We start from the raw sequence: 27,815 nt of genomic DNA on the forward strand, positions 1-27,815 counted from the left end.
TCCTGTGGCAGGAGTTCACACGTGGAACTCCCGCCAGGTGAACTGATGTGGTGCGTTTTCATGTCCACCTTCCACTTTGATGTTCTCCTGGCCTTTAACAGGTTCATAAAGAGGTACGGGGATGTAGAGTTGCTGCTCGTATTCTTGCTTTTACAGGTCAATTCAAATAGAACAGGTAAATACACCTGAAACTGTCCTCTCCAATACTAAACATGAGCTGAGATCATGAAAATTAAATGCACTGAAAAGACCAAGGATCAACGTGGAGAAAATGTGGTCATCAAGGGACAGAGGAGGGGCGGCTCCACAATGTCAGGCTTGTCTGAGCGCTGGACGGAAGCTGCACCAGGACTGAGCAGGGGCTCCAAGGTCCCTCCAAGCCTTCGGCTGTGCTCTCACTTGGTTGAGCGACTCGTGGGCAGGGTTGCTCTTCAAACCCAGTAGTGGCTCATCCTGGGGGAACCTGGGGAGAAGCACACAGGATGCGTGGCGCGCCGGGCTGGAGACAACCAGACGCCTCCGCATGGCACAGCCCTGCTGTGGAAGGACCGTCCACTGGAACCCACGGCTCATGAAAGGGACACACAAGACAGGTGACCTGAATTCAGATGGAGTCTTGCTTTCTTTTTCTGAACTTCAGCAAAAACATCTTTTGGAAAGTAGAGATAGTTTTTGGAAGTCCCTCCAGATCAGAGACGGTATAACTGAGGGCCAACTCATTCAGGATAAGAGCCCAGTGTTGGAGTCTGGAAAGACCTGGCACAGCACACAGGACAGCTGTTTTACATCTGTACAAACCTGAGGATCCCCTGGCAGAAGGAGCTGGGTGATGAGCTTTGGCTAAAAACATGATCAAATACTGGGAGATAGATGAAGGAGGCTGGGGAAATTGACTCAGTTCAGGCTCGGACACAGGTTTTATTTGAGCCCTTCTGGGCCTCACGGGATGGGTTTGGTGGCCAACAACCTCAGCTGGAAATGCCAGACAGAAACAGCCAGAGTTTTGCAGGCCACTTGGGAACAAAAGCTGGTTCCTCCATTCTGGTAAAAAGGTTCTACAACACATGGGGAAGCGGGAGGGTTCAGCGATTCCTGCATGGCCGAGATTCTGCCGACTGGGAGACCAAGCAGAGACACCCACACATCAAACCATGAGCCTGCAGCGGTGAAGGCAGGAGTGGAGCGATCCTCAGACCGTGGAAAAATAGATCCTCTCCAGCTATTAAAAATGACATGAACCCACGCTGGCTAGGATCAATGATGATGTCCAGGACTCCAGGCGGTTGTGGGACTGCTTTCTGGCTTGTCTCACTGCCAGGACACCGCCATGATCCGACTGGCTGCGTTGTTATCAGTAAAACTTTTGAATGTCCACATTTTGGTTGTTTTGTGTGGAGGTATTTATCCCAGGCCTTTGTAATTAAAAGTAATAATGTGGGTTCACAAATGTTTCAAGAAAGAACTTTAATGATAGAAAATTAAATGCATTTTTAAATAATCAAGCTATGCACGCCGCCGCCTCTCGTCTCCGTTAAGTTCCTCGTTTCTTATCTGAGTCAGGCTTCAAACATCAAAACAGCGCCTCAAAACACTCCGAACGCAGTCAACGTGTCCACACAAACACACACAAAACAACTCTAACGTTCTGGAGCATCAACACTCGCAGCACATCTGAGAGAGAGGGAATATTAATGAAGATTCCCGGACGGCGATGACCCTTTTGGCAGCTTCGCGGAGAATGAAGAGTCGCGGCCGAGAGCTCCACCTTCTGGCCTCTGCAGGCATGACTCATCAATGGTGAGCGACACCTGTGGAGGCCGAGCAGTCCCAGCGCAGGTGAACTCATCTGTCAGCGACAGTCATAGCCGTCTTCCACCATGTGAGCCTCTCTCACGTGACTTCAACACTTGAACCTTTTCACAACTTCAACCAAGTTAACATCGACTTCAAAGCGTGAAGGATGAAAGGGTTCCTCTGTTCAGAGCTCATCTCTCTGTAAATGAACTCTCTTTTCACTTTTGTTTCATGACTGACTTGATGAACCGTTCTTAGTGCTTTTTTTAACTGTTTCATGCATCCTGAATTCATTTAAATACAATCGATCGATCACAAAAACACTGAACCAGACACACGTGTGCTGCCTCATGGTTCTGAGTCTGCTACGTCCATAACCGACTCCACCACATGTCGGCAATCCAGATACGCGGCGTTCCAGCCCTCACGTCATTAGCAGCTGTCCTTCACTGACTCCTCCTTGTCACGGCGTCACCGGCTGTTCCAGTGGGCAAATCATCCTCACGCCTGAAAGAGACAGAAAAATGACTCCATGAAATAACCTGCAGAAGACTTCGCCCAACTGTTAATGAAAAAACATCCATCAAACAGCATCGGAAGGAAGAAGGAATAATCGCTAACATGCTAGGACAGCTAGAATCTCTCAATTCAGGTGGTTTATGCGCTTGCATTCAGAGAGTGAAGCGAGTAAGGACGACTCTTGAGTCACTTCAGTTTGGTTTCTCAGTGTCTTCTGAAATTAGCATCTTCACATTCATACAGAACATCTGAATTACCAGCAAACAGGAACAGGAAGTGGTTCCGAATGAAGGGACTCACGGTGTGCAGGGTGGCACGTTGGTCACTGAGGCCTCAGCATTCAGTTTGTCAGAGAGCTCCGAGTCGCTGTCAGCAGCTGTGAGATCAGAAACACACACACACACACCAAGTCATGTGACCTGCTCTGAATTACTGCTGACTCCTACAAAGAATTCATCATCATTTAAAGACCAAATATCATTTGTCCCCTTAATTTAGTTATTTTGAGGCTAAAAAAAGTCAGATCTTTTAGCCCAAATCTTTTTAGCTTGAGGCCACACAAGATGCACCTGGTTCAAGGGCTCTGAAATAACTAAATCCTGGTGACTTTTTACATCTTGAGGCCACAAATTATTACAAGTGAGGGGACCAGGTAAGTCTTGCGTCCTCCAAACACAAAAGTTTTTTCCTCCATGGCCCCTCCAGGCCCCCGTACAGGTCAGCTGGGTCTGAGATGATAGAATGTCTTCTACTCACCACGTCGGGGGCCGTCGGCTGAAATCAGAGCAGAAACAAACCATTTCAGCGTGTGAGCCTTCAGTTCCTCCACGCGTTTCTGATCCCAGACACACAACTGACTCATTCTGAGGTTATGAGCCTGAGGAGGTTTCCATTGATCCGCCGTCCCTCCATCGCAAAACAGAGGCGACAGTCACTCAGAGAGAAAAAGCAGCCACAACAGGGGGACACCTGCCCAGCGGCCCTCCAGCTACGAGCAGACACACACCTCTAACGTTCATCAGGTCAGAAAAACCACTGGTCGGCCTTAAAGGACGTGAGAGTGATGCACTGACGATGAGATATCAACATGGACCTCATCTTGAACTCTGTGATTGGTTTGGGTTTTTTAAACACATTTCAACGCTTTGACATGGAGTTTGCTTCACTTCTGCAACCTGGATGAAAGAATCAACTGACAGTCCAACATTAAAGTTCAGACCAGAAACACAGAGAAGGTCTTTTCTGACCTGGCGTCCTTCTGTACACCACGACTGCAACGACGGCGGCGATGGCGAGAACAAGCACTGCAGCGATGATGATGATGGTGGACGTGTTCACGGGTTTCTCTGTTGAGACAAAAATCCCCCAAAACAGTCAGCCAGAGCCTGAATGAAGCTGATTAGAAGGGAAGAGCATTTAATCAGATCCCCATCACACAGAGAACATCTGAGTCCTGCCGTGGATTTGAGTTTGAACCGCAGGGCTCCTGATGACCACAACATCTACGCTTGTTGGTGATTGAATGCTGGTCTGTGCTCCATGTTGTCAGACACTGACTGATTCACTGACGTCTCCAGACACTGAGCCGGTTCTTTCCATCTCTGGATCTCCTAAAACTCAAGTCAATGCACTCAAATCTGTTTGTCCTGCACCTCTAGAATCTTTAAACTGAGGTTCCACGATCAAGGAGTCAGAGGAGAGTGAACACTGGACAGGAAGCACCAACACAATCAAGGCTGACGAGAATTCCTTTCATTTGAGATTTGTGTGGCCGTCTGATTCTTCTCCTTCACCACTCCTGATTCTGATCTCACCGTTGCTCAGGATGACGTCTTTTTCCAGCCGGGTGACGAGGACCTCCTTGACACCCGAGAGCTGGAACACACATTCGTACTTCCCCTGATCTTCAGGTGGGAGTTTCAGGTCGGCGGCCATCTGGAAGGTTCCGTCGTGGTTGGGGAGGATCTCTCCCAGGTCCACGTCCTCGTGAAGCTCCTCCCCATCTTTCCTCCAGAACATGGCGGCTCTGTTGGGGTAGAAACCCGTCGCGAAGCAGCTGACCGGCGAGGAGGGAGACTTCTGGAGGAGAGACACTTTGGGAAGCTCTGGAGGGAAAAGATGGTGGTGAGGGTGAGGGACGCAGGAAGAGAGGGAGGAGGAGTGACAAGACAAGAAGGAAGCAGACGAAGAGAGAAAATGGAGAATAAAGGTGGCGGAGACTGAGAGCTCAAAGCAGAGAGATGATGAGGCCAGGAGAGACGGGGACGCAGTGGGACTCTGGATGTTCTCACTGATCCTGATGGCACTGTTGCTCAGAAACACAGGAGGCAAAAGAACGCACATCGTGGAACACACGCCAGGTCATGTGACTCTACCTGTTCTCAGGAGGGAGCTCCTCCCATAGTTGACGTACTTCTTCAGCCATTCAGGACAAATCTTGGTGAAGTAGTTCTTCCTCTGTGTGATTCTAGCGTTGTCATTGTCCCACTTCAGTTTAGACATGACGGCCTGCTGGTTTGGAGCGATCCATGTCAGCGTCTGGAGGTCAAACGCTATGAAGTCTTCTCCATCGTAACCATCCTGATCAAAAGCAGTGACCTCTCCAGTCTCATCGTCCCATTCACAACCGTATATATTCTGGTAAATGTGGACCCCTGAGAGACAGACAGAGACAGAACCTGCAGTAAACCAGAGTCAGATCCAGACCACATGGTCCCCCTCCAGCACAACAACAACTCCCTGCTCCACAGAGACCAGTTGGTCCACACTGGGGGAGGTGGTGCAGCTTGATGGGAGCTGCAGGAACACACACGCTGAAGCTGAGTCCTGACTAGCAGACCCCCGTCAGACCTGGACTGACGGTCACCAGAGGACAAGACCCAGGGAGGAGATGGGATGAGGAGCGGTGCAGTGCTGCTGAACACGTGTTTCAGTCCGTTAGCTTAGCTTGCGAGTGTGGTGCTGGTAGGCTTTTCCACGGCCAATGCGACTCACAGTACCTCCTGACACCCACCAGTCTGCTCCACTGGAGCTTTGCCTGCTGACGTCACCGTTGCGGACGGTCCCGGCGTATCTCAGGTGTAAGGAACACACACTCGGTCCTCCTTTCACTCAAGAAGTGTGTGTGTGTGTTGCTGGGTGTGATCTGATAGTAGTCTGGGTCACACAGTCTCTTGATAGTCAAGCTACCTTTTAGTTTCTCCTTGTGTTCTTTGTCAAGTGCTTCCTGTTTTATTTTGATACGCACCTCTTTGTTTCTCACTTCCTGCTCTGATCAACTGGGCTGCTCCATTGCTTCCCGCCGGTTAAAACACCAGGCTCGCCGCTGACGGTGGAGGAGAGGGCGCCGATGAGCCGTACTGGCGACACTCGTCCACTCAAGGAGTTGAGCCTCAACACTTTCTACTTCAACCAGCCTTTGGACAGCAGGCTATCATAGAAGGTCACTAACGGCACTCAGTGGCTGCACCCGTCTTTCCCTGAAACGCTAACAAAAATGCTGCAAAGACTTTCACTGAACCGGATTTAGGAGCTGCACATCACCTGCTGAGAACAAGGGAGGGGTGAAGCTGGGGGAGCAGCACCCAACGCTCCCTGCGCTCATCACCAGTACCTGGTCATGCCACTTGGACCTGCTAACACCCCTGCTGTCTGTCAGGCCCTGGCGTCTTTGGGACCCAACAGAAGCAGTCCATGTCCCATCTACACTCCCGCGCCCTAGTTTGAGAAACCGGGTGGCCACGCCCCTCTATCAGCTGTGTGTTGTCAAACTGTTGAGGTAAACAGGTTCCCGCATCGAGTTATGATGGAGCGACGTCATCTGATGTAATCTGGCGGAGATGAAGTGTCATTCTTCTGTGTGGTTATTACGGGATGGACTGTGTGTGTGTGTGTGTGTGTGTGTGTGTGTGTACCTTTCGTTTGGTTGAAACGCTCTTTTGCGATTTCAATGTTGGATGTGAAGTCCTGCCAGGCACCAATGAATCCCTGAGTCTCCCCCTCCCAGTAGTCTGGAACGTCGGCTGTGATTCGCTCCATCCAGTCCTGCCTGGCTTCTGCTCTCTGGGTGTTGCTGTCAAAACGAACCGTCTCAACTCCGTTCACCAAACCAACGCCCACAAACTCTGGGAAGTTTGGGACTTGAGAGGACGCAGTGTAGAAATACTTCAGGGAATGAGTCACTGTCAGGAAGAACAACTTTTGAAATGGGAGATGCAAGAACAATGGTTCTACATTCGTTTTCTGAACAACGGACAGAAGCTGCAGTCAAACATCTGAAGAATTTATTCTTCTGAGTCAAAAAAAAAACAAAACAAAAAAGAACGGACACACGAGATCGTTCGATAGCGACGTCGCCATCATAAATACAACATCAACGCGGTGAATGTTTGCTGCAAATTCTCCTAGAAATCTCAATGGGGGGCAAAACTTGACTTTAGTGTCCTGGATCTGAAAATGGCAAAAGTGCACAAAGACACACGCAACAAGTTGAGTTCCACGTTGTGTTTTAGTTGATTCTGCAACCATTTTGGGTCAAAGGTTCTCCCCTCAATTGGGAGCCATTACATTTACATACAGAACAACCCCTGCTCACTCATTGTCAGGGATTTCCTTTCATGAACAGAATCTCGTGATGGTTTTGGTGGAGTGAGTCGTGTGTCGGACGAGCTCTGCTAAAACTGGGATCAAATCCCAGCTCAAACCCACTTAATCTTTCTTAAAAGGGTTCTAAAAAATTAGCAGTACCTTTGAATTTGAATGTACGGGACTGACAACATTGTTTTTGCGTACACGCCTTCACATTTCACCAGTAGCCGGTGGCGGCTTAATCACTGGACTAACACACACACACACACGCACACACACAACATGGCCGAATCTGTGAAGCCCTGAAGTGATGAAAGAAGGAGAACCAGAGGAGGTGCATCCAGTGAGGAGAGGAAGTGGAGGAGGCTGCAGCTGCTGGGAGACCCGACTGCCCTCCTTGGCCTGAAGAAGGAATCACCGGTCCGGCTGAATTCTTGTTCTGATTCAGGCCTTTTTGCTTCTCATCTCTAAAGATTTCATGAACTCAATGTCAGTTCATTAATTACACGAACCCGTCAATATCGGTTCTCTGCTCCTGCTGACAGTTCGCCGTGACGTAGTCATAAATCAACCTGCCTTGATCGATGGCAACTTTGACCCTCCTGAGAAGTTCAAGTCCTGATACAACAGGAGGACGTCCATCCTCCATTTGTATTAACTCACTTTACGGACTTGTTTTTTACGGTGGCCCTGAAGGTCCAAGTGCAACAGGACAACACCTTCCTTGTGATTGGACAGAGACGACTGGGTGTCATTTCCTGTTTCTGCTGCCGAGTTGCGCTCAAACTTTTTTTTTTCTTTTCTTTTTTTAATAAAAGATCTCAACAGTTTGAGAGGTGAACCCCAGAAAATCAGCGGTACGGCACGGACGCCCTGTCCCTTAGAGACGGGGTGAGAAGCTCGGTCATTCAGGAGGGCCGCTGCTCCTCCACGTTGAGAGGAGTCAGTTGAGGTGGTTCAGGCATCTGGTGAGGACGCCTCCCTCTGGAGGTGTTCCAGGCATGTCCCACCTGGAGGAGGACCTGGGGCAGACCCAGGACACGCTGAAGGGATCATACCTCTCAGCTGGCCTGGGAACGCCTCGGGATTCCCCCGGAAGAGCTGGTGGAAGTGGCTGGGGGGAGGAGAGTCTGGGCTTCCTTGCTGAGGCTGCTGCCCCCGCGACCCGGACCAAACGGATGAGTGGAAGACGACGACGATGATGGCAGGGACGCCTTCACGGTGGGTTGGTGCTCCGTTTGATCTGCCGCTGTAGTTGGTTGTTTTGCTGTCAGAAGACACGTCACTCGGTGTCCTTGCATGATGACCAAGAATGTGTTGGAGGACATATTTGTTGAAATACTACTACTACTACTACTACTACTACTACTACGAAACACAAGACTGACGCGTCCATCAGGCAACGTGTTTGACAAAAGGAACCCACTTCCACAGCGTCCATTTGCAAAAGTAATCAAACATGTGATTTATTTACACTCCGACTAATTCAAACTACACCAAAGGTTCTACTCTACAAATCCTACAACGATGGGAGCGACCTGATGGTCAAAGCTAGGACGCTCACCGATAGCAAACCCACCTGACTGTCACCGGAAGCATAGAGCTTTAATTGACAGGTAACCAATTTCCTCCACGCGCACAGGCTCAACCACCTACTGGCCAACATGGGTAATGCATCTCTGAGGCACCAGACTGAGACATGAAAGATGCTCAACGCATCGCAGAAGAAATGTAAGCACACAAGAAAAGAAATATCGCAAATGGCGCTCAGCCAGAAACTGGCTCTAACAACTGTTCAGAGGAACTGCGCAGCAGAAAGAGGAAATGAAGTCCAAGCGTAGCCAGGGTGTCTGTCCAATCACCGACAAGTTGTTGTCCCGCCTTTTTCGTAACCAAAAACGTCGTGATTTCCCCTTCAAGGCCACCGTACTTATTGATTGACGTTGTGCACCTGCTGAATCTCCCCGGGTCGCGCTAGGAGGTCCCCCCAGGACTGATACCGGCTCATGTACAAGCACAGCCGCCGAAGCCGGAAGACGAACACCGATCCCGTTACACGTTTTAACATTTTCCTTCCGTTAAATACCGACCAACTTTCCGAGACAAGGCGCTCACCGGCCGCCACGCTGTGGAACGCGAGGAGAATCAAGGGCGTCATGGTGGTCCGCAGCTTCGATGGGTCTCTAGACTGACGTCACGCCTCGGGTCTAAACTTTGGACTGAGACGCTGGACGAATTTAAACAAACCGAGATGTGAGCCAATGAGAGTTCACGCTGAGGGTTGACGTCACTTGTAACTCGGTAAAACTCAGCCGCTCAGGTTGTCAGGCAATATCAGCCTCAAGGTGTGTGCAGGGCGGGACGTTCATCAGACCAAGGAAGACCACTTGGAGACCATGGAGGAAGGATGCTTTGTTTTTGTTCTTCAAAAAAGAAACAGTGAAGGCTCCCTTCCCACATGAACGTAGCAGATGTTGAAGAAGTTTCTAGCAATAAAAGAGAAAAACAAAAACGATAAACAGCAGAACAGAAAGAAATCACCACCGGGAGGCTCTCATTCTAGAAGAAAACCGTCTCTGGGCGTCGCTGTTAGTCATGTGACAGGAGTTTTACGACAGCTGGGGATCGTTCTCCCAGCCACTGATGCGGGGCTTCACCTGGAGGTGTTTGCCACCAAATTGTTAAACCAGGAAGTCCAAGTTCCTCTCCTTGAACTGAACTGCCACTCTGACAGACATCCAGTTCAAAGGGCGGAGCCTAATTTAAGAATGGTTAATAAACCAAAATTCCGAAACACGCGCACATACAAAGAACATGTGTTCACCCTTTCAATGTCAGTCTCACAAAATCCACACGAGTTGTTGTCCCAGTTAAATCTGGCACGTAGGAAGAGCTGAGATGGAGAAATGTCCTTTCATATTTTCAAAGGGACGTCTTTATGAGGGATTGGATGAGACAAACATGGCGGGTCTATCTTTCTCACCCCCACAACACTGTCATCACGTAAAACACGTTTCCTTTTAGTTGGTCGGGACAGAGTTGATCAGTTTAACCCCCCTGATAAACTTGTCAGAGAATGTTTGCTACCTAACTGGACTCCTTGGTAGGAAGGATGTTGAGCTGCTGCCAGACGCAGATCTTGGCTGTTCCCTCCTGACACCCGAGCACCCAGGTGAGGCAAACCTTCACATCAGTGACTGCTTGCTCCTGGGAGAGAGAGTGTGTGTGTGTGTGTGTGTGTGTGTGTGTGTGTGTGAACCCGTTATTACAGCTCTTCGTGGTGGCTGTGCCAACCAAGGATGTGTGAGTTTCGATGGTCACGGTGAAAAATCAAAACCCACCACCACAACGTGACGTCACCTCTTGACCTGAAGTCAGTCTTCAACAATAGTGCATCGCCAAGGATTTTTATTTCATCAAATTTCAAAGTCCATCCATCCATCGTCTTCCGCTTATTCTTGTTAAGGTGGGGGGTGGTGGAGGTGGAGCCTATCCCAGCAGCCTTCCCCCTGGACAGGTCACCAGTCCATGGCAGGGCCAACACATAGAGACAAACAACCATTGGCTCTCCCAGCCACGCCTACGGTCAATTTAGAGTCTGGATTAACCTGGTCCCTCTTGATGTCTTTGGACTGTGGAGGAAGCTGGAGTACCAGAGAGAACCCAGCAGGAACAGGGAGAACATGGAGACTCACCCAGAAAGACCCCGTGCTCCAGCCGGGACTCGAACCTGGAACCTTCCTGCTGTGAGGGAAAGTGAGGACCACTGCACCACCCTGCCGCCAATTAATAATTCAAAAGGCACATTTGTTTAAAAGCTTTTTTTATTTCAGAGCTGGGCGTGATGTTCCATGTAGGAGGTACATTCAAACAAACTTGAAGCAGAACAGCAAAATAAAATATGAAGTGTTCGTCTTTCAGTCAGAAGTAAAAGCTGATAAACACTCAGAGCAATGGGACTTTCAGCATTTTCCTAAGTTTTAAGGAATCAAAACAACCATGCAGCCTCTTCAAAAAGACAGTGAAACGTGGGGTCCATCGTCATCTTTCGCTTATTCCTTACTACTAAGGGTCACGGGGGGTGGAGCCTATCCCAGCATCTACGGGCGAGAGGCGGGGTTCACCCTGGACAGGTCGCCAGTCCATCGCAGGGCCAACACACAGAGACGAACAACCATTCACACTCACATTCACACCTACGGTCAGTTTAGAGAATCAATCAGCCTCGTCCCCAAATTGATGTCTTTGGACGGTGGGAGGAAGCCGGAGTACCAGAGAGAACCCACGCAGACACGGGGAGAACATGGAGACTCAAAACTTTTCCAAATTAAAGTTCGTTTTTGAGGCTGTTGGGTTTCCAAGTCTGTACAAAGAGAACTTTAAAGTTTGGTTTGCTGTCAGACCGTTTCCTCTTACGAATACGAAATTTGCCTGAAATCAAAACAACTTCTACAAAGAAGACAAAGTCCTTTTTGACCCGCTTGTCTTCGAAATAAAGAAAAATGTCCTTTTCTTGCGGATGTAAAGACCTCCCCGTTTTCCTTTTCATAAAATTCTGCACGTTGGACCGGAAAGTTCGACGACACAAGCGGTGATAAAACAAATGTTCAATGGATTCTTCACTCAAGCCACAGAAAATACAAGAGGACTCAGTGACAGTTTCAAATCCCTCCCTCGTTTTTGTGGCAGGATAAATTCTACGTGTAGTTTTACAAAAAGACACCTCCTAAACCTTCTTAAGACCAAATTTGTCCCCGGTCAGCCACACTTTTATCCAGTCTGTCACTGTAACAAGAATTCCAACACATTTTTGAAGGAACAGATTCATTTGTCCACAGGTTTCTAATCACTTTGTTTCTAAAAAAAAAAAAAAAAAAAAAAAGCTGCGTACTGGAGCTGACATGGGTTTGAGTTCTAGAACCCAAAAGGAGCTGCGACCCATTCCTAGGGACGGCATCATGGACAACATGATGTCCCTCTGGCGGGACCGCGGCATCAAATTCCTCCAACGTTAACAACTCACCATCGGTTCTCATGAGATGTGACACCAAAACGATGCCATTATTCACCCAAGTTTGGTTCTACAAAGCTCTCTTTCTTCCACTGAATACTCCTGTTATTCCAAATGTTGGCAGTGAACCAATGGAGAATAACAGGTGATGAGACCAACAGGGGGCACCGGTGAGTCATTTCTGCACACCTGTGTGGGAAATTCACAAGTGTGTGCAGAAATGACTCGACCACAATGTAGTTCCTGTTTCCTGTTTCCCAGTGAAGGCCACCCCAGAGCCTCAGCATGTCTCACAAACTCAGTGTTCACCGTGGTTCATCCCCCAGGTGTTTGGAGGTTCCTGACTGGATGTCAGCGCGACCCTATCCTGGGAACCTCTCAGTGTAAAATAGAGAATGTCCTGTCGCCACTAGGGGCGCTATGACCGACACTCAATATTCAGCCCTACATGCGTTCAGGGTGGGATGTTTATCAAACTTGAGTCGTTTCACCCAGATCCAACTATGACTTGAGTCTCTCCAAGGCACCGTTGAGGCCTTTTAAGAAAATAAGCTTGAGGGAAAACTCATCTCAGGACAGCGATAAAACTCCATTTCCCTGAAGCTCGTTGACGCCTTCTGATCCTTGGCAGCGGCGGTCGCTTCCATGACGGAGTTTGACATCAGGAACGTTGATGGAGTTTGTGTGACCATCTAGAAACCTCATGAAATCTTCACGTCACCACGACAACCACAAAGAGTGAGCTTGAACAGGAAATGACAGACGAGGTGTTTGGATCATTGGGGACTTTATTTTAAAATCAGCAGAACAACAGAGAAAGAAGCGATCCAGCAGTGCAGCGTCAACTGACATTCATTTTCTACCACAAGACGACCAGGAACCGTGAGCTCTGCTCGCCTTCATCTACAGGTCCCTGAAAGACAAGAACACCCAGATCCTGGAACACATGGAGACGCTTCAAACTGACACGTTTCCACTCCAGGAACACCAGAACGAGCTCACACACTAAAACTGACTTCCCTTAGACAGAAGAACTGGAAACCAAACACCTCGATTGACAGGGAGAGAGAAAAAAAAATCAAACCTGAAAACTTCTGGTTCAAACCAAATCAATCTGGTGGATCATTTTTGAGAAGAATGTTCAGGTAAATGTTTGTGAGCAGGTGAGGCGGCCAACGCAGCAAATCCCTCCCTCGCTGTCATCTCACATCTGAACAAGTGTGTCGTTACGATGCTTCAGCCATTCGGCAGCTTCACTCCATCAACAATGTGGAGTTGAGGTGGACAGGATTTGGGTTTTCTGCTGATCCTGGAAGATCTGATAAGATCCTATTAATCTAATAACCCCTTAACCTCTCATGATCCGGATCCACCAAAACTGGGCTTTCTTTGGGGAAAAATGAAGAAAACGACCTCGGGGTCACCGGGAGAGCGCAGGCGTCTGCCGAGGTATGATGACATCACTCCCTCAGGATCCACTCCTCAACTTCCATCCTTCCAGCTCATCTCCTCCTCTACTTCCTGCCAACAGTCAAACCAGCAGATCTGGGATGCGAGTCCCCGTCCCGTGACGTCACCTGAACCCCACACCTGTGCAGCCATGAGGGCGATGCCTGAATGTTGTGATGAAGGCCAGCAGCAGGACTTGACGTCATGCTTTTGTTTTAGAACGACAACAAAACCTACCAGAAAAACTGCAGAAGCCAGAACTGTTAGCGTGTAAGATGATAAGTAATGATGTAAGAGGAGTTTTCAAACCCACACATCAATGATTTATTCTGATTATGAACCAGTTTAGTCCCAGTTTAGTCCCAGTTTACAGACGGCCAGGATGTGATGGCGTCTCTCTTTCTTCAGTGACAAACATTTGCCAAAGACCTGAGGAGACAGGAGATAAAAACACATCAAACGGAAGGCAAAATCCTTGAGTTGTGAAAACCTCGTGTCCAGCCAGAGGTTTTCTTTGAGCGTAACATGAAGAAACCATTTAGAGCGACTGGTAACTCACGCTGGGCAGTGGTGGGTTCAGGACTCAGGACTGGGATTCAGCTCCTCCAGAATATCGGGGGTGTTGACAGCTGTGGGGTCAGAGACACGGTGTGAGCTCACAACCAGAGAAACCTTCTTCCCAGTTCCCATGGGATGAGAAGAAAAGCAGCGTCTACTTACGAGTCGGAGGGCATTTGTCTGAAATGGAAAGAAAGACAAAAAAATTAAACTCTCAAAAGCTGCAAACGCCAGAAAACAGCGGCGCTGCTCCAGCTGACAGTTGCCTCTCTCAAACTGATGAATCTCCTCCAACTTTCTCTCAAACCCAACATGACTTCTTCTGATCCCGTCTCTCCCAGACATGTACATTTAGCTTGAAGCTAACTGCTACCCATAGCTGCTAACTGCTATCAAACACCAAAGCCTCCAAAAGCGTCGGTTCTAAACCCTCAGGCCCATCGTCCGATGTGGTCCAGGTCTTCCTGTGTTCACAAACCCAGCGACTCTCTGATTTGTGCTCAAACAAAGCAACCAGAACAACAACAACACTCAGGTTTGCTGCTGGCGTGAAGCAGCACTGATGACCCTGAGTTGCTTCTCCAGGACCTCCACACGTTCATTTGTGAGCGCTTGAAAGGCAAAGCTCTCTTTAGAGGGAAGAGCCGCTCTAAGGCCTCTCACCATTCCTCCTCTTGTGAATGACGAATCCAACGGCAGCCATGACGACGACGGCGAGAACGGCCACCACGACAGCGATGGCGATGGTCATGTCCGTCTTCTCTGTTGGGGGAAATCCAACAAAAATGGTCACAATTGTACAAACTAGTCGACGCCAAACATTCAATGAAAATGTCACTGCAAATGATGTCATCAGTGAAATGGCGTTGCCTTGAAAATGAAGGCCATCATGTGACAATTCTGAAAACCCTGACTCCACACAACGTCACCTCTAGATTTCTGTGTGGACCAAACAAGTCAGCAGTGAATGCATGAATGTTGCCCAGCAGCAGGGGGGGTAGGCAGGTTCCAGATCCATCAGGCAACACCCTGGAGGAGCTCCACCCTCATTTTAGTCTTCCAGACGAGCGCTGAGCCTGATCTGGAACTCTGAGCGCCTCTATTGTGAACCTCTGGAAGCAACGTCTCCTGAATGAGTTCCACTGATTCTGATCTCACCGTTGCTCAGGATGGCGTCTTTTTCCAGCCGGATGACGAGGACCTCCTTGACGCCCGAGAGCTGGAACACACATTCGTACTTCCCCTGATCTTCAGGTGGGAGTTTCAGGTCGGCGGCCATCTGGAAGGTTCCGTCGTGGTTGGGGAGGATCTCTCCCAGGTCCACGTCCTCGTGAAGCTCCTCCCCATCTTTCCTCCAGAACATGGCGGCTCTGTTGGGGTAGAAACCTGTAGCGAAGCAGCTGACCGGCGAGGAGGGAGACTTCTGGAGGAGAGAGACTTTGGGAAGCTCTGGAGGGAAAAGACAAACACAGATGATGGTTGATTTAACTTGACGTCCCACTGGTGGTGGAGACTGAGAGGTCAAAGCAGAGACGATGAGAGGCCAGGAGAGACGGGGACACAGTGGGAGTCTGGATGTTCTCACTGATCCTGATGGCACTGTTGCTCAGAAACACAGGAGGCAAAAGAACACACATCGTGGAACACACACCAGGTCATGTGACTCTACCTGTTCTCAGGAGGGAGCTCCTCCCATCGTTGACGTACTTCTTCAGCCATTCAGGACAAATCTTGGTGTAGTAGTTCTCCTGCTGTGTGATCCAAGCTCTGTCATTGTCCCACATCAGTTTGGTGATGACGGCCTGCTGGTTTGGAGCGATCCATGTCAGCGTCTGGAGGTCAAACGCTAGGAAGTCTTCTCCATCGTAGCCAAACTTTTCAAAACCAGTGACCTCTCCAGTCTCATCGTCCCATTCACAACCATACATCTTCTGGTAAATGTGGACCCCTGAGAGACAGACAGAGACAGAACCTGCAGTAAACCAGAGTCAGATCCAGACCACATGGTCCCCCTCCAGCACAGACTCCCTGCTCCACAGAGACCAGTTGGTCCACACTGGGGGAGGTGGTGCAGCTTGATGGGAGCTGCAGGAACACACACGCTGAGGTGTGTATATCTAAATTTAAGTTTGTGTGTATGTGTGTGTGTTTCTTTGTCTGTATGTGTGCATCTGTTCTTGTGTTGTGTATTTTATGTGTATTTGTATGTGACACTGGTAACCTTCCGTTCTACCTGTCCTCACACACCACATTCGCACCAAACGCGTCTTACAGCTCATCACTTACGTGCCTCAGGACCCAGAACTCACACTGAGTTTGGGAAAAGGGCTTTTTCTTTTTCTGCTCCGGTTGCCTGGAATGGACTTCAAAAAACTCTCAAACTGCAAGCCCTCACCGCCACATCTGATTTTAAAACACAGACTGGACATTTTAAAGACTGAAATGGACAGTGTCATTGTTTTGCTGGATAATGTTTTCACATCTCCATGAACCTGCCCTTCTCTCCTCAGTGACCCTTTGGAAAGCCCCGCCTCCCCCTGCCTCCTTGCTTCGACGTTTATCTACTTTTGGCCGCGTTTCACTGTCCGTTCTCTCTCTGTACCTCGTCGCTTTGTTTGTTCTTGTCTGATTTATTGTTATTTCGCTCGTTTAAGTTGCTGCCATTTTGGCCAGGTCTCGCTCGGAAAAGAGATCACCTGATGTCAAGTGACTACCTGGTAAAATAAAGGTTAAATAAGTGTGTGTAACTGAATGTATTTGTGTGTGTTTGTGTGTAACTGTATGTGTGTCTATATACGTATGTGTGAACACAAACCTCCAGTTTGGTTGAATCGGTCTTTTAAAATCTCAATGCCATTTTTGTAGACCTGCCAGGCATTAATAAAGTTCCGAGTCTCCCACTCCGAGTACTCTGGATCGTCGGCTGTGCTTCGCTCCATCCAGTCCTCCTTGGCTTCTACTTTCTTGGTGTTGCTGTCAAAACGAACCGTCTCAACTCCGTTCACCAAACCAACGCTCACAAACTCTGGGAAGTTTGGGACTTGAGAGGACGAAGTGTAGAAATACTTCAGGGAATGAGTCACTGTCAGGAAGAACAATGAGAAGATTTTCAAACCTGCAGTCTCATGAATCACGTTTTCATTTTAGTTTCCTGAGAACCAAATCTGCAGAGCCTCCAGCCGAGGTTTCTGAATCAACGAGCGGACAAATAAAGGAGGACGTCTGGTGTTCCTGACGATTCCGTCGGCAACTCCATTTTCTAGGCTTCAGCAGAAACACCGCTAGAAACCTGAACCGGACGCACAAACAGGAAACCAACACAGCTTCACTTCTTGTTGAGGACCAGAATTCCCAGGAAGGTTTGTGCTCCTCAAGTTTGGAACGTTGAGTTCATTGCTTCGTGTTTCCGGAGGCCGAGGTTTGTTTAGATCAGGGGTGTCCAAACTACGGCTCGTCCGGTTTTTATTGGCCCGCAGCAAATTCTGAAAATATCATTGAACATGGCCCGCACAAGAAGTTGGAGCTCAACTCTGTTGCACTTCTCAGTTCCAACACTAGATGGAGCCAGCCACGGAACGGTGCTTCCCCACTAAACAAAATTAAGCCAAGACAAACTTTCACCAGAAATGGCAAAGAAAGACAAAATAGGCAGTGAGTGGAGAAGATTTCAAACACGGTGGGAAAAAGAATGGGTTTGATTGATAAAGAAGATGTTGATGTGATGGAAGAGTTTGACACACAGAGTTTTCATGTGTCAGTACGTCTCCTCCAGTGTGAGGCCCCGCCCCGCTCATTTTTCTGTCTTCGGCCCTCACTAAAATACTTTGGACACCCCTGGTTTCCATGATGTTCATGCAGCCAGAAAGAAGAAGCAAACCTGATCCAGTGTGAACCCTCCGTCACTGATCCAGATTCATTGATCCCAAATTGTAACGCCAAGTTTCTCCTCTCATCCAGATTTTGGGTGAATTTTTCTAACTTTGATGAGTAAAACATGGAGGAGATGTTGAATATTCAGGCCAGTTTTCTTCATTCACTCCACTTTCATTTCTACAAATTCAGCAGAGTTTCTGTTAGCCTCACTTTTTACAGTGGAGAGCTGATTGATGTTAGATTTCTGTTCTTCCAGCTGATATGATTTTGCTCTCAATCCTGACTGAAGGTGTTGATCAGGAATTTAAACACAACAATAACAACAATAATATTAACAATAATAATATTAACAATAATAATATTAACAACAATACTAGTAATAACAGTGAAGAGCCTCAGATCCTGACAGTAAAACACTAAATCATCTCTTGTTAAATAAACCTGAGTCTTTGACAAAGAAGCCTTCAAAGATGACGTCGAGCTGCGGTGAACACGTGAATTTTAACGTGAAAGGTTTCGTTACTTTTGAAGACGTCAGTAATCTGTAACGGAGTCCCGGGACCTTCGGAGTCTCGAGACACTTTCTTTCCCATCAACGGACGGTCAAGCAAACCGGACTCACCGGCAGCTGCGTGTTGTGCTCCCGCAACAAGGAGGAGGAAGGTGGCGGTGTTCATGGTCGCCTGTCGCCGCTGCAGCTTCGGTTCATCACGCAGGAGTTGATGTCGACACACACGGAGCTTCCAGATCGAGCACCAAACCTGGAATGAGCGTTCAGACGGAGATGTGGTGACATAAAACCTCCATGTGAGCCAATGAGAATTCAGAATCAACCCTGACGTCACTTGTAGCTCGGTAGAACTCACCGCTACAGGTTAGGAACGAAAGCGAAAGAAGGGAGTTATTTTCCTCTTATTTGAGCGTTTAAACCGAGACGAGAAGACGCCTGGGCTTCATCCGGGGTTTCTGGACCGTCAGGTTTGTAGCAGCGCGATCAGAACCTGATGTTCAAAACTGGTGAAGGTTTTAAAATGGAGATTTTTGTTCTCCTGGGGGGTTAAAAGTCTCCGTCAGCAACTCGTCACCACTCTGGACACGCAGTTACTCCGTTCTTGAATTCTGTACCGGGATCGATCAACTGTCCTGATCCAAATATCGATCACCGACCACCAATCGAGTGTCAAGTGTGGTGATAATGTGGTGAAGAGCTCCCCCTAGTGGCTAACACCCTGCTGCTGTTCCTCGGGTGGACCGCGAGGCTCAATCGCCTCTGAATATAAACAGGAGATTTATAGGTTATAGGTTAAAAGTCTCTGTCAGCAACTCGTCATCACTCTGGAGACGCAGTTACTCCGTTCTTGCTTTCTTTGCAGGATCGATCAATACTGCCCTCTGCAGTCAGTGTGGTGCTCTCCTCCTCGTTTCTGGGAAATCACGTGACTAGGCTGTGTACTCCCCCCGCCCCGTCATTGCGAGGTTTAATAGGTCACCGTCCTCTGGCGTTGATGGAAGAAGACGAAGAAGAAGATCCGTCAAACTTTCAGCAACTGGCGTTCATTTTATTCAAAAAAACAAAACAGCAACATTAAAGTTGTTCGTGTCGAAGGACAGACTGACTTCAAACGGTTTTATAAACTAACATGTCACGGAGTCTTCAACTTCCCTTTGTTTTTAAATCACATTGATAGCACAAGGAGAAACTGAGAGTCTCAAGATTGTGATGCGGATTACAGGAAGACCTCTTTTGGTCAATCAGCCTTTTCTCTTTGTGCAGTTAAAAAAAAAAGAAAAAGGGAACGCAATTCCAGTTGGCATCAGACGCAGTACAAGCTTTAACCAGTTGAAATTATCATTCAAGACATGGCCAAAGGCGAATCAAACATGTGACTATGGTGTGTGTGTCACTGCATGTGTATTGCTTTACATGCGATGATGTGAATTGTATGTGGTTTTATGCTTTCGAATGTTGTGTGCTTTAGCATGATGTTGCTGCTTCTAGTGTGTACATTGTGGTGGTCACAGTCGTGCATGCATTGTCCATGTTTTTAATGTGTGTTTGTGTTGTCGCTCCCTGCCCCGGGACCACAGATGTGTATTAGCTTTATAGCCAACTCTGGTACTGGAACTGTCTTGTCCATGGCCCCGGGGTTGTTTTTGTCGCGCTGGACGAAAACGAAAAAGGACGACGTCAGACCCCTTTTTTTCATGACGAAAATGAGACTAAGACGAACGTCACCATCGCCCTGTAAAGACTAAAATGTGACGAAAGTGTGTACATTTTCGTCTGAGGAGAACGAGACCAGACTGAATTGTTTGTGGGTGGACGATCAAAGTTTCAAAACACGCGTTTTTTTCCCCCCGCCAAGTATAACAAGCGTGCAGTGTCAATCAAGAGCTCAAAGGGAGCCAGCTGTAGCTGTTAGCCTCTCTCTCGCGCGAACACACACGCACACACAGAGACAGTCTGGGCCTGTCTGCAGCGGACGAGGCTCCCACCACGGCAGCAGCAGCGGTGTCGCGTGGTCGTGAAAAGAGGGATGATTAAAGCATAGCTTTTGTCAGTGTGAGGCTCGCCCTGTGATAGATTTTCTTTTTTGTATTAAGCCTAAAGTTTGGTGGTGGTGGTTCCACCTCCCCCGTGGTGCAGAGAGCGCTTCCTAGTGCTACATGCTAAAGCTAGAATGAACGGGGCTGCCAGGGCCGCTCATGTTGGCTGGTTTAAACCAGCCCTTCTATTAATTTAGCGTGTTATGAAAAGAACCCCTGTCCATTTGTGGACGGGGGGCAGGTGGAGTGCTTTGACCCGCGTTTGTGGGACTGGGGAACACGGTAGTCCTCAGACCTGCTGCTGTTCCCTGTCTAAGCAACACACCTGGATGCTTCAACCAATAACAGCAGCTGAAGCCAACACGGAGGACATGTGGTCGTTCACATGGAAGTCAAGTGTGCTTTTATTTTTTGTTTAATCCTATTTTATTGTGATACAATACTCCTATTGTGGGCCAGTGTGTTGTCTGCATCTGCAACACAATAATAAAAGTAAAAGGTAGAGAAAGAAAAAGAGGGGAAAAAAACCCTCACCTTTGAAGGTGGATCAGTTTCAGTGCTTCATTCCAACACTGTCGTGGCCTCTTAAGTACACACACACATGTATCTTTTATTTATAGGGATCTTTGATATTTGACTAAAACCTTTTTGAGTTTTCGTCGACTAAAACTAGACTAAAACTATCAAGGATAGAAATGACTAAAATGTGACTAAAACTAAGCATTTAGTCCAAAGGACGAAGACTAAAACTAAATCTAAAATGCCTGCCAGAAACGACACTGCCCGGCCCCTGCCAAATCAGCCCATAAACTAAACTAAACATGAAATAAATCAGTAAGATGATGTGTAATAGAATATAATAAAAGAGTGAATTCACCCTTTCACTTCCTGTGAATCGTATGTTGTCAGTGTGTTTGTCCGTCAGGGTTTTTCTTTTTCTTCTCTTTCGTTCCAGTTGAACCAATCAGGGAGCGCTGAAGGATCGACGAGCGTGGTGTGCCTGATCTTTGCCTATCGGAGGGCGCCCTCTGCTGTGGCTCTGCTGGTACTGTCACTGCACGGCCGAAACCGCGTGCTTTTCGCACACTTGTTTCTTCTCAACGCTGCTCTCTCTACACGTGAACGTCGATCATTACATTTACATAAATGCCGTTCGGGGTGGCATCTTTGTTCATTCATTAAGTATCTTACATTGTAACCAGAGCCAAGTTTTGTTTTTACTACCGAAGTAAAAGTGAAAGTAAAATGAGCCCAGGGAAAACCTGCAGCTGAAGGCTCCGGTCGCCCGAGTGACAGCAGCGGAGACGTTCCCGAGAGCAGAGGAGCGAGCAGCCATGACGCATTTAGAGACCGTCTACAAACTCTCTCTGGTGGCAGCCGCCTGCTTCGTCCAAGGTAGGACAGTTCGATGCCGTGTCGTCACAATCCACGTGTGAAATTCTCGTGCAGGCAAGTCACCAAGAGTCCCACTAAAGCGGGTACTTCACTTGTGAAACATTCAAGAAGACCCTCCAAGACCTTAGCCTCGTTCAGCTTGAGTTGTGAATGTCGGGCTCTTAAAATCACATAGAATTTTATTCCGTGAGCCAAACGCCAGTTCGGTTTAATGCGGTAACACAGTCACAGAATGAAATTTAAGTAGTTTGGCGACATTAAGTACCTCTTAAGATGGCGGGCATTAAATTAGTTTCCATTTCTGCTGAAGTGTGTGCGTAGAGTTTGGCAGCGTGTTACACACCACCCCCTTGTGGCCAAAAATATTACTGCGGCAAGCGTTCTGCGGAAAGCACCACAGCCTATTCGAACCACAGGACGACATTAAAACAGAGAAAATGTTGACGTGATGAAAAAAAAAGTAAAAATGAAAATAAACTTTTGACTTCCAGTGAGAAGTACGGCCCACTTTGTTGGACGTGTTGTTCTTCATGCTCATGAAAACTGGCAGAATTAAAAAAAAAAAAAAAAAAAAAAACTTTTCGAAGATTTGAGTCATTTGATGATTATTTTTGAACATATTAGAAAAACAACAACAAGTATGAATACAACTAATGGTTTTAGTCATTGATATGAAAAACAACTCGTGCAGCAAATACACAGAAAGAACTCAGATCGAAAACGTATTCTAAAAGGAATAGCAAGAAAAATGTCCTCCCTTCCCTTTAAATTCCCACTCCTTTTGTATCACTCATGTAACAGCAGCTGTGCTCACTGAGTACAACATGGAAGACAAACAAATGCCAGGTGCTCCTCAGTGAGAATTAGTTTTCCTTTTATTTTTAACTCCTGCACTGGGGATTTGCATGTTCCCTCACAGCCTTTTACCGTGTGAGTAGGACTTAAACGCATTGATGTGGGACATTAAACACACACACACACACACATGTACGTGTGTATACATAGATAGAATCAAGAGGGACGTGAAAATGAACATTCCCTCTCACACTGCAAATCACATCAGAATAAGGGTCCTAATCATCACAGTTCTCAATTTTACTCTCTTTTCGCTGGTGTTCCACAGTGATTCTCTCTTCATTGCTAATCGAAAGTTGATGTTCATGTGGTAAAGCATGCAGCAGCAGCAGCAGCAGCAGCAGCAGCAGCAGCAGCTGCCCGGTGATGGAATGCTGGTTTGTGCACGAGAAGGCGGGTGGAGGAGGCTTGAGTGCTGCGACCAAGCAGGAAAAATCCCTGTTGTACATCCAGACAGATGCTCAGACCCGCAGGGACCCCCAGCACGTTCCATCCGACATCGACCCGGACAGAGTCTACTTTGTTACTGGTTAGTTCAGAGTGACAATGTTGAAGGTGCTGTGGCCCATTAAAGCATATTGTTGGTCCTACTGGTTGTGATCTTTACATAACTGGTTACTACTAATATACGGTATGGACTCCTGCCATGGAGTCATTAAAAAAAGCCTCAAACTGATTTGGTACTTAACAAAAATTCACTCCTGTCGTTTATTTCTGCGGACCTGAAAACGGGGACAGTCTTGTGAGAAGGAGCTTTAAGTGCCAAGGTAACATCTGTTAACCTCCTGTGCACTGTTCCAGTGAGTGTTTCCCCCTCTGTGTTCACCTCAGACCCGGCTGCGACGCTCTGCCACTGCTCCCTCAACCCCCCACGAGGCTCTATCAAGAAACCCCAGTGTGAGATCAACCCCTTCCTGCCACAGCCCTCCTCCCTCAAATGGGTTGCTCCGCTCACGGAACCTGCGTTAAGCCCCATGTACCTGCAGGCCGATTGGCTCTCAGCTGCCATTCAGGGTCTCAACCAACAGCTGGCTGTTTCCACGGTCATGCGTGCAACCACAGCCACCAAAGAGCCCGATGGTAATGCCCTCAGTGGACGCGGAGTGTGTCTCCTTCCAGTTAAGTGTGGTCGTTTGACTGTGTCCTCTTTCCTCAGTGGTCCTGAGTGTGACCAGTAAAACGGTCTCAGTACAATCCAGACTTGGGGAACCGGTGCAGCTTGACTGTGGGTACTGGGCTGACCCTACCTCGCCACTATACGGGTCAGGTTTTGCTGTTGAGTGGCGCTACCAATTCAGAGGCAACGGACGGCTGGTTCTGGCTTATGATGGCAAGGCAGACCGGTTGGCTGATACACAGGAGGAGGGAGCCACGCTGGACTTTGAGGGTGTGCACAAGAACGGGAATGCATCCCTGATCCTACCGGAGGCCAAAGTGCATCACTCGGGGACGTACATCTGCACAGTGTATCTGCCATACGTCATGGCTCAGGTCACAATAAGCCTCGAGATTGTCGGTGAGTGGAATGTTCTTGCAGGATCATCTCTTCAAGGGTCTGTCTCTGGAGAGACCGAGGAGATTCTCAGAGGTTTTGTTGGCAGAGGTGCTTGGGAACTTGACGGCCCAGCTGTGGGAAACCAGAACTCCTGGTCAGTTGGGGTTCCCGTTGTTGGGGACGGGACAGGGAATAACTGATGGCTGATGGAACACCCTAGAGTGGTGGAGGAGGTGGAGCAGCAACCAGGACAGGTGGTAGGGAGGACCAGTAAGGCCCAGTTAGGACGATGATGATGAGGGGAATGGCAAAACAAAGACATCGTCTGTTCATGGTCACAAACATCTGACTTGGGGAGGCAACCCTTTCTTAGCATTTTAAGAAGCTCTTTCTCTATAAAGTCACTTGCTGTGTCTCCAGTTTGTTTCAGCCTGGAGGACAACTGGAGGTTTAAGTCATTTCCAGTAAGGTGTTGTTGACAGAATCCAAGGGCCGTGGGTTTGTTAGTGGCCTTTCTCACTGCCGTCCAATCAACTACCTGCTGTCTCTGGTAGATGGAGATCTCTGGCATCTGGTACCACCGCATGAGCAGGATCATGGAACCTGGGTTCTTTTAAATCACAATGTGAACATGTTTGAATCCACCTTTTCTTTCCTCCTTCCATCCAGAACCTCCCTTGCTGTCCATCCACCCGTCCCCTTTGCTCTACATTGATCCCAGCCAGAGCGTGACGGTCCTGTGTGAGGCGTCTGGATTCGCCCCTCACTCCCTGGGGCTGAGCTGGGAGTTAAAAGGCTCCGATGGGGCTTCCAAGCCCCTGGGATCAGGCAGCATATCTGGCCACAGGCAGGCCTGGGATGGTACCTTCACCCAGAGCACCCGACTGGAGCTTGACATGTCACAGCTGGACCTGGGCGGAGGAGAGGAGGTTGTCTGTGTCGCTGTCCATCCAGGAGGCACGCGGCGGGCCAGCGTCACCCTCAACAACATCGGTAACATGGAAATAAATTAATCAGACTTTATTAGTCAACACTGACGTCACTGATCACATCTCACTGTAAAGACTGGAAATAAAGACCAGGACTGGAACCCGTGGCAGTCCAGACGGGACTGTGACGCGTGCCTCGGACATTCAAGTGTATCGACTGTGTGATGTCAGTGGGAACGTTCACCCCCTAGGCTGATATTGTTTGATCAGGTTGGTCAACATGGAGCCAGTTGGGATTTGACTTCCACATTTGGTCTCCTCAGGGTTCAGCTCTCCGTCCATTGAGGACTCAATGGCCATGGTTGGCGTGGCACTCGTCCTCTACGGCCTCATCAAGTTTTTGTCTTGGACCTTCATCAGCTCAGGTACCAAAAAAACTGACTAAAAACAAAGATATCCGGAGAACTGCATCACATAGTTCCATTTCATATGAGTCCATTTGTGTATTTTTAAGTTAAAAAAGGTTTAATCAGGATAAATGCTTAAAAATATAAATGAGACACTGGTGAAAGATACTTTGATTCAGTGGTATTGTCTGGATTTAATCTTCTTTATTAAATTCCTCTCTATTTAGGGTCAGATGAGGCCATGACAAAGGATAAAGTAAGTTGTTGTTTTTGAAACACAAGCAGACAAAGTGTTAATGTTGTCTGGATCGTTTGTGCTTCGTCTCTCAGCGATAACTTCCGTTCTTCCATTTTCAGAAGCACAGTTGAAGACGAAATGTGAAACTGCAGTCCTGATGCATCCCCGGCCCGTCCGCTCACCCGTGAAGACAAGTTCGCAATTTGTGTGTGTGTGTGTGTGTGCGTGTGTGTGTGTGTGTGTGGGTGGTCAAATCTTTGGAACCCTTTACCTTTGGTACCCTTGGAGTTTTCGTGGGTCACAGCTTCACAAGGAGGCTCGCTCGTGATCCAACTCCTTAAGACAATACTTTGACCGAAAAAGTGTATTTGCATGCCTCTCAGCTGCACGTTAACGGGTGTTTTTGAGCTCACAAAGCCTTTGCGTTCCCTCTTGCACTGTTTCTTTGTGATTCCAGAACACAAAAAAAGAACCAGCCAGGTATATTTATCTTGAAGCTAATGGCGACCGACAGCTAACAACAGCAGAACTGTCCAAAAGCGTCGGGTTTCGACCTGTCAGATGCATCGCCGGGGATGATCCTCGTCCTCTATCCAGCTGTGCGCTCAGTGACCCTCAAACCCTTTGATTTGAGCTCAAACCAGACAGACTAGAACCCCTCCTTCCTGCTCTGCTCTCATTCGCAGTTCCACCAACTGTGTCGTGTTCGTCAACGTAGGGTGTGTCGTTCAACTGTAGCCCAAGTTAGCATGCAGTTGATCAAAGAAGACCAAGAAGAAAAGACCCTTTTTTTTAAAGTTAAGTATCGCTTGAAGTTGTGTGTATGGATGTTTTATGATGTCACGGGTGTATGACCTGGGTAAGTCGACCAACACATGAATGACGCCATAGAACTCCTGCTCGGACAGGCGCCCTCCAAACTACAGCCTTGACTCCTCACATGTTCAAAACATGGAGGGTTTCTAGGTAAATATTAGTATTTCATTAGCCCCGCCCCCAGCGTCTCTTAGCCGCTCCCAAACCATCCCGTGCAGGCTACTCTTTTAGAGCAGTGAAGAAGAATTGATCAACCATATGAAGAGTAAAAGAGGGTTTTATGGTCATGGAGTACCTGGTAAAGTCATGACATTTAAAAACTAAATAATAATTTCAGTCTTATGTACAGACGTGAAGTCCGACATGGATCGTTATTCTCGTGCGCGGTACACACTTCAGAAGATGCACGGTTGTGAGAATTTGCCTGAAATGCATTAAAAGACATGGAAGTTTATTTTGGGAAATTTTCTTTGTGTAGTTTTCACCAACTGTCGAGTAAAAGGGTCCCATTTAAGGGCCGATCCATTCCTCATCGATTTTAGCGTCCAAGTGTCGTGTTTTTATCCAGTGTAAGAATTCTTTCTGAAACATCCGTGGGTGTCAGAACAACTCTGATGCGAGGGTCTCTCTCTTTAAACTCTTTCACATAGCAAACACTGGAAACTATGAAATGTTAAAATGGGCAGGGAAAGCCGTGTCTCCTCCGGATGTCAGTGCTTCCATACGAGTTTCGCCTCATGCAAGTTGGCGCCTTTTTTAAATCTGTGAAGGAACTGATTTTGTCTGTGTGTGTGTGTGTGTCTGTGTGTTTTAAAAGTTTATCTCGGGCTAAAAATCCCTTCTGGGTAAAACCATCCAAACTTAATTACTTTTGTACATAAAGAAATGTAGTAATAATGGTGATGATGATAAAATGCATCTACATTCTTAGTATTTCTCACGCGTGTCCTCGTGTGTTAGGAGAACTTTCACCTTCATCACTGGGTTATTTCAGCCATAACTGAGGGCTGAATTATGGGTTAAATAAAAAAGTTTTTCAAAACAAGCTGCGTCCAGTGTCTCGAATTTCTGTTCTCATGCACGCTGACGACGATGGCGATGATTGGGGAAAGTGTTTCTGGATCTTCTTGGATAAATAGAAATGCCATTTCTCCAGTGGTGTCTTTTGTTGTTGTTGCTTTGAAGTCTTCAGGATGACAATTAAAGAAAAATCCTGTTGCAGGAACACTACAGGATTAATAATTTTTGAAAAATAATCAAATGTAAAACAATCATCAAACATTTCGCCAAAATAGTCTGAATATCAAAAGGACGAGGAACAGATCAGAAAGCCCTGTCACTG

General features: G+C 47.8%; 3 protein-coding genes across 13 annotated transcripts; 1 reads left to right on the plus strand and 2 right to left on the minus strand.

Annotated features, from left to right (window-relative positions):
• Window positions 1-1,432: 1,432 nt before the first annotated feature.
• LOC147240354 (major histocompatibility complex class I-related protein 1-like) lies at window positions 1,433-10,093 on the minus strand. 10 transcript variants are annotated; one of them, XM_086193464.1, is made up of 8 exons: window positions 9,016-9,429; window positions 6,228-6,494; window positions 4,689-4,967; window positions 4,128-4,418; window positions 3,561-3,659; window positions 3,070-3,087; window positions 2,571-2,689; window positions 1,434-2,301 (listed from the first exon to the last, which is right to left on the minus strand). In XM_086193464.1, exons 1-7 carry the CDS (start codon window positions 9,056-9,058, stop codon window positions 2,610-2,612), a joined length of 1,077 nt encoding a protein of 358 aa, XP_086049590.1. In that variant the 5' UTR covers window positions 9,059-9,429; the 3' UTR covers window positions 1,434-2,301; window positions 2,571-2,609. The 10 variants fall into 10 exon arrangements, with proteins under 10 accessions (XP_086049597.1, XP_086049590.1, XP_086049594.1 ...); XM_086193468.1 differs by lacking the exon at window positions 9,016-9,429 and adding an exon at window positions 9,988-10,093 and having other exon boundaries at window positions 1,436-2,301; window positions 2,614-2,689; XM_086193469.1 differs by lacking the exon at window positions 9,016-9,429 and adding an exon at window positions 9,442-9,460 and having other exon boundaries at window positions 1,436-2,301; window positions 2,614-2,689.
• A 2,588-nt stretch (window positions 10,094-12,681) lies between these two features.
• LOC147240355 (major histocompatibility complex class I-related protein 1-like) lies at window positions 12,682-18,946 on the minus strand. Of its 2 annotated transcripts, XM_086193494.1 has the most exons (9): window positions 18,658-18,676; window positions 18,414-18,552; window positions 16,734-17,000; window positions 15,588-15,866; window positions 15,077-15,367; window positions 14,582-14,680; window positions 14,081-14,098; window positions 13,920-13,989; window positions 12,682-13,789 (listed from the first exon to the last, which is right to left on the minus strand). In XM_086193494.1, exons 2-8 carry the CDS (start codon window positions 18,466-18,468, stop codon window positions 13,937-13,939), a joined length of 1,062 nt encoding a protein of 353 aa, XP_086049620.1. In that variant the 5' UTR covers window positions 18,469-18,552; window positions 18,658-18,676; the 3' UTR covers window positions 12,682-13,789; window positions 13,920-13,936. The 2 variants fall into 2 exon arrangements, with proteins under 2 accessions (XP_086049620.1, XP_086049621.1); XM_086193495.1 differs by lacking the exons at window positions 12,682-13,789; window positions 13,920-13,989; window positions 14,081-14,098; window positions 14,582-14,680; window positions 15,077-15,367 and having other exon boundaries at window positions 15,559-15,866; window positions 18,658-18,946.
• Window positions 18,663-27,530, plus strand: LOC147240356 (tapasin-like). Its single transcript, XM_086193418.1, has 9 exons — window positions 18,663-18,769; window positions 21,294-21,733; window positions 22,905-23,117; window positions 23,420-23,668; window positions 23,745-24,104; window positions 24,753-25,076; window positions 25,336-25,437; window positions 25,647-25,675; window positions 25,777-27,530. The coding sequence occupies exons 2-9, from the start codon at window positions 21,673-21,675 to the stop codon at window positions 25,786-25,788; spliced, it is 1,350 nt and encodes a 449-aa protein (XP_086049544.1). The 5' UTR covers window positions 18,663-18,769; window positions 21,294-21,672; the 3' UTR covers window positions 25,789-27,530.
• The last annotated feature ends 285 nt before the right edge of the window (window positions 27,531-27,815 follow it).

This window comes from Aulostomus chinensis, chromosome 22 (genome assembly GCF_037954235.1).
Source record: "Aulostomus chinensis isolate RoL2024-O1b breed Wild chromosome 22, RoL_Achi_v1.0, whole genome shotgun sequence".
Lineage (NCBI taxonomy): Eukaryota > Metazoa > Chordata > Actinopteri > Syngnathiformes > Aulostomidae > Aulostomus > Aulostomus chinensis.

Coding starts and splice junctions, on each gene's coding strand:
- LOC147240354 (XM_086193462.1), bottom strand. CDS start 9,058: ATGACGCCCTTGATTCTCCTCGCGTTCCACAGCGTGGCGGCCG. Junction 4,968..6,227: donor GCGTTTCAACCAAACGAAAG/GTACACACACAC, acceptor TCTGTCTCTCAG/GGGTCCACATTTACCAGAAT. Junction 2,302..2,613: donor AACGTGCCACCCTGCACACC/GTGAGTCCCTTC, acceptor TGTCTCTTTCAG/GCGTGAGGATGATTTGCCCA.
- LOC147240355 (XM_086193494.1), bottom strand. CDS start 18,468: ATGAACACCGCCACCTTCCTCCTCCTTGTTGCGGGAGCACAACACGCA. Junction 15,867..16,733: donor CCGATTCAACCAAACTGGAG/GTTTGTGTTCAC, acceptor TCTGTCTCTCAG/GGGTCCACATTTACCAGAAG. Junction 14,681..15,076: donor AGACGCCATCCTGAGCAACG/GTGAGATCAGAA, acceptor TTCCCCCAACAG/AGAAGACGGACATGACCATC.
- LOC147240356 (XM_086193418.1), top strand. CDS start 21,673: ATGACGCATTTAGAGACCGTCTACAAACTCTCTCTGGTGGCAGCCGCC. Junction 25,077..25,335: donor CGTCACCCTCAACAACATCG/GTAACATGGAAA, acceptor TGGTCTCCTCAG/GGTTCAGCTCTCCGTCCATT. Junction 25,438..25,646: donor TTGGACCTTCATCAGCTCAG/GTACCAAAAAAA, acceptor CTCTCTATTTAG/GGTCAGATGAGGCCATGACA.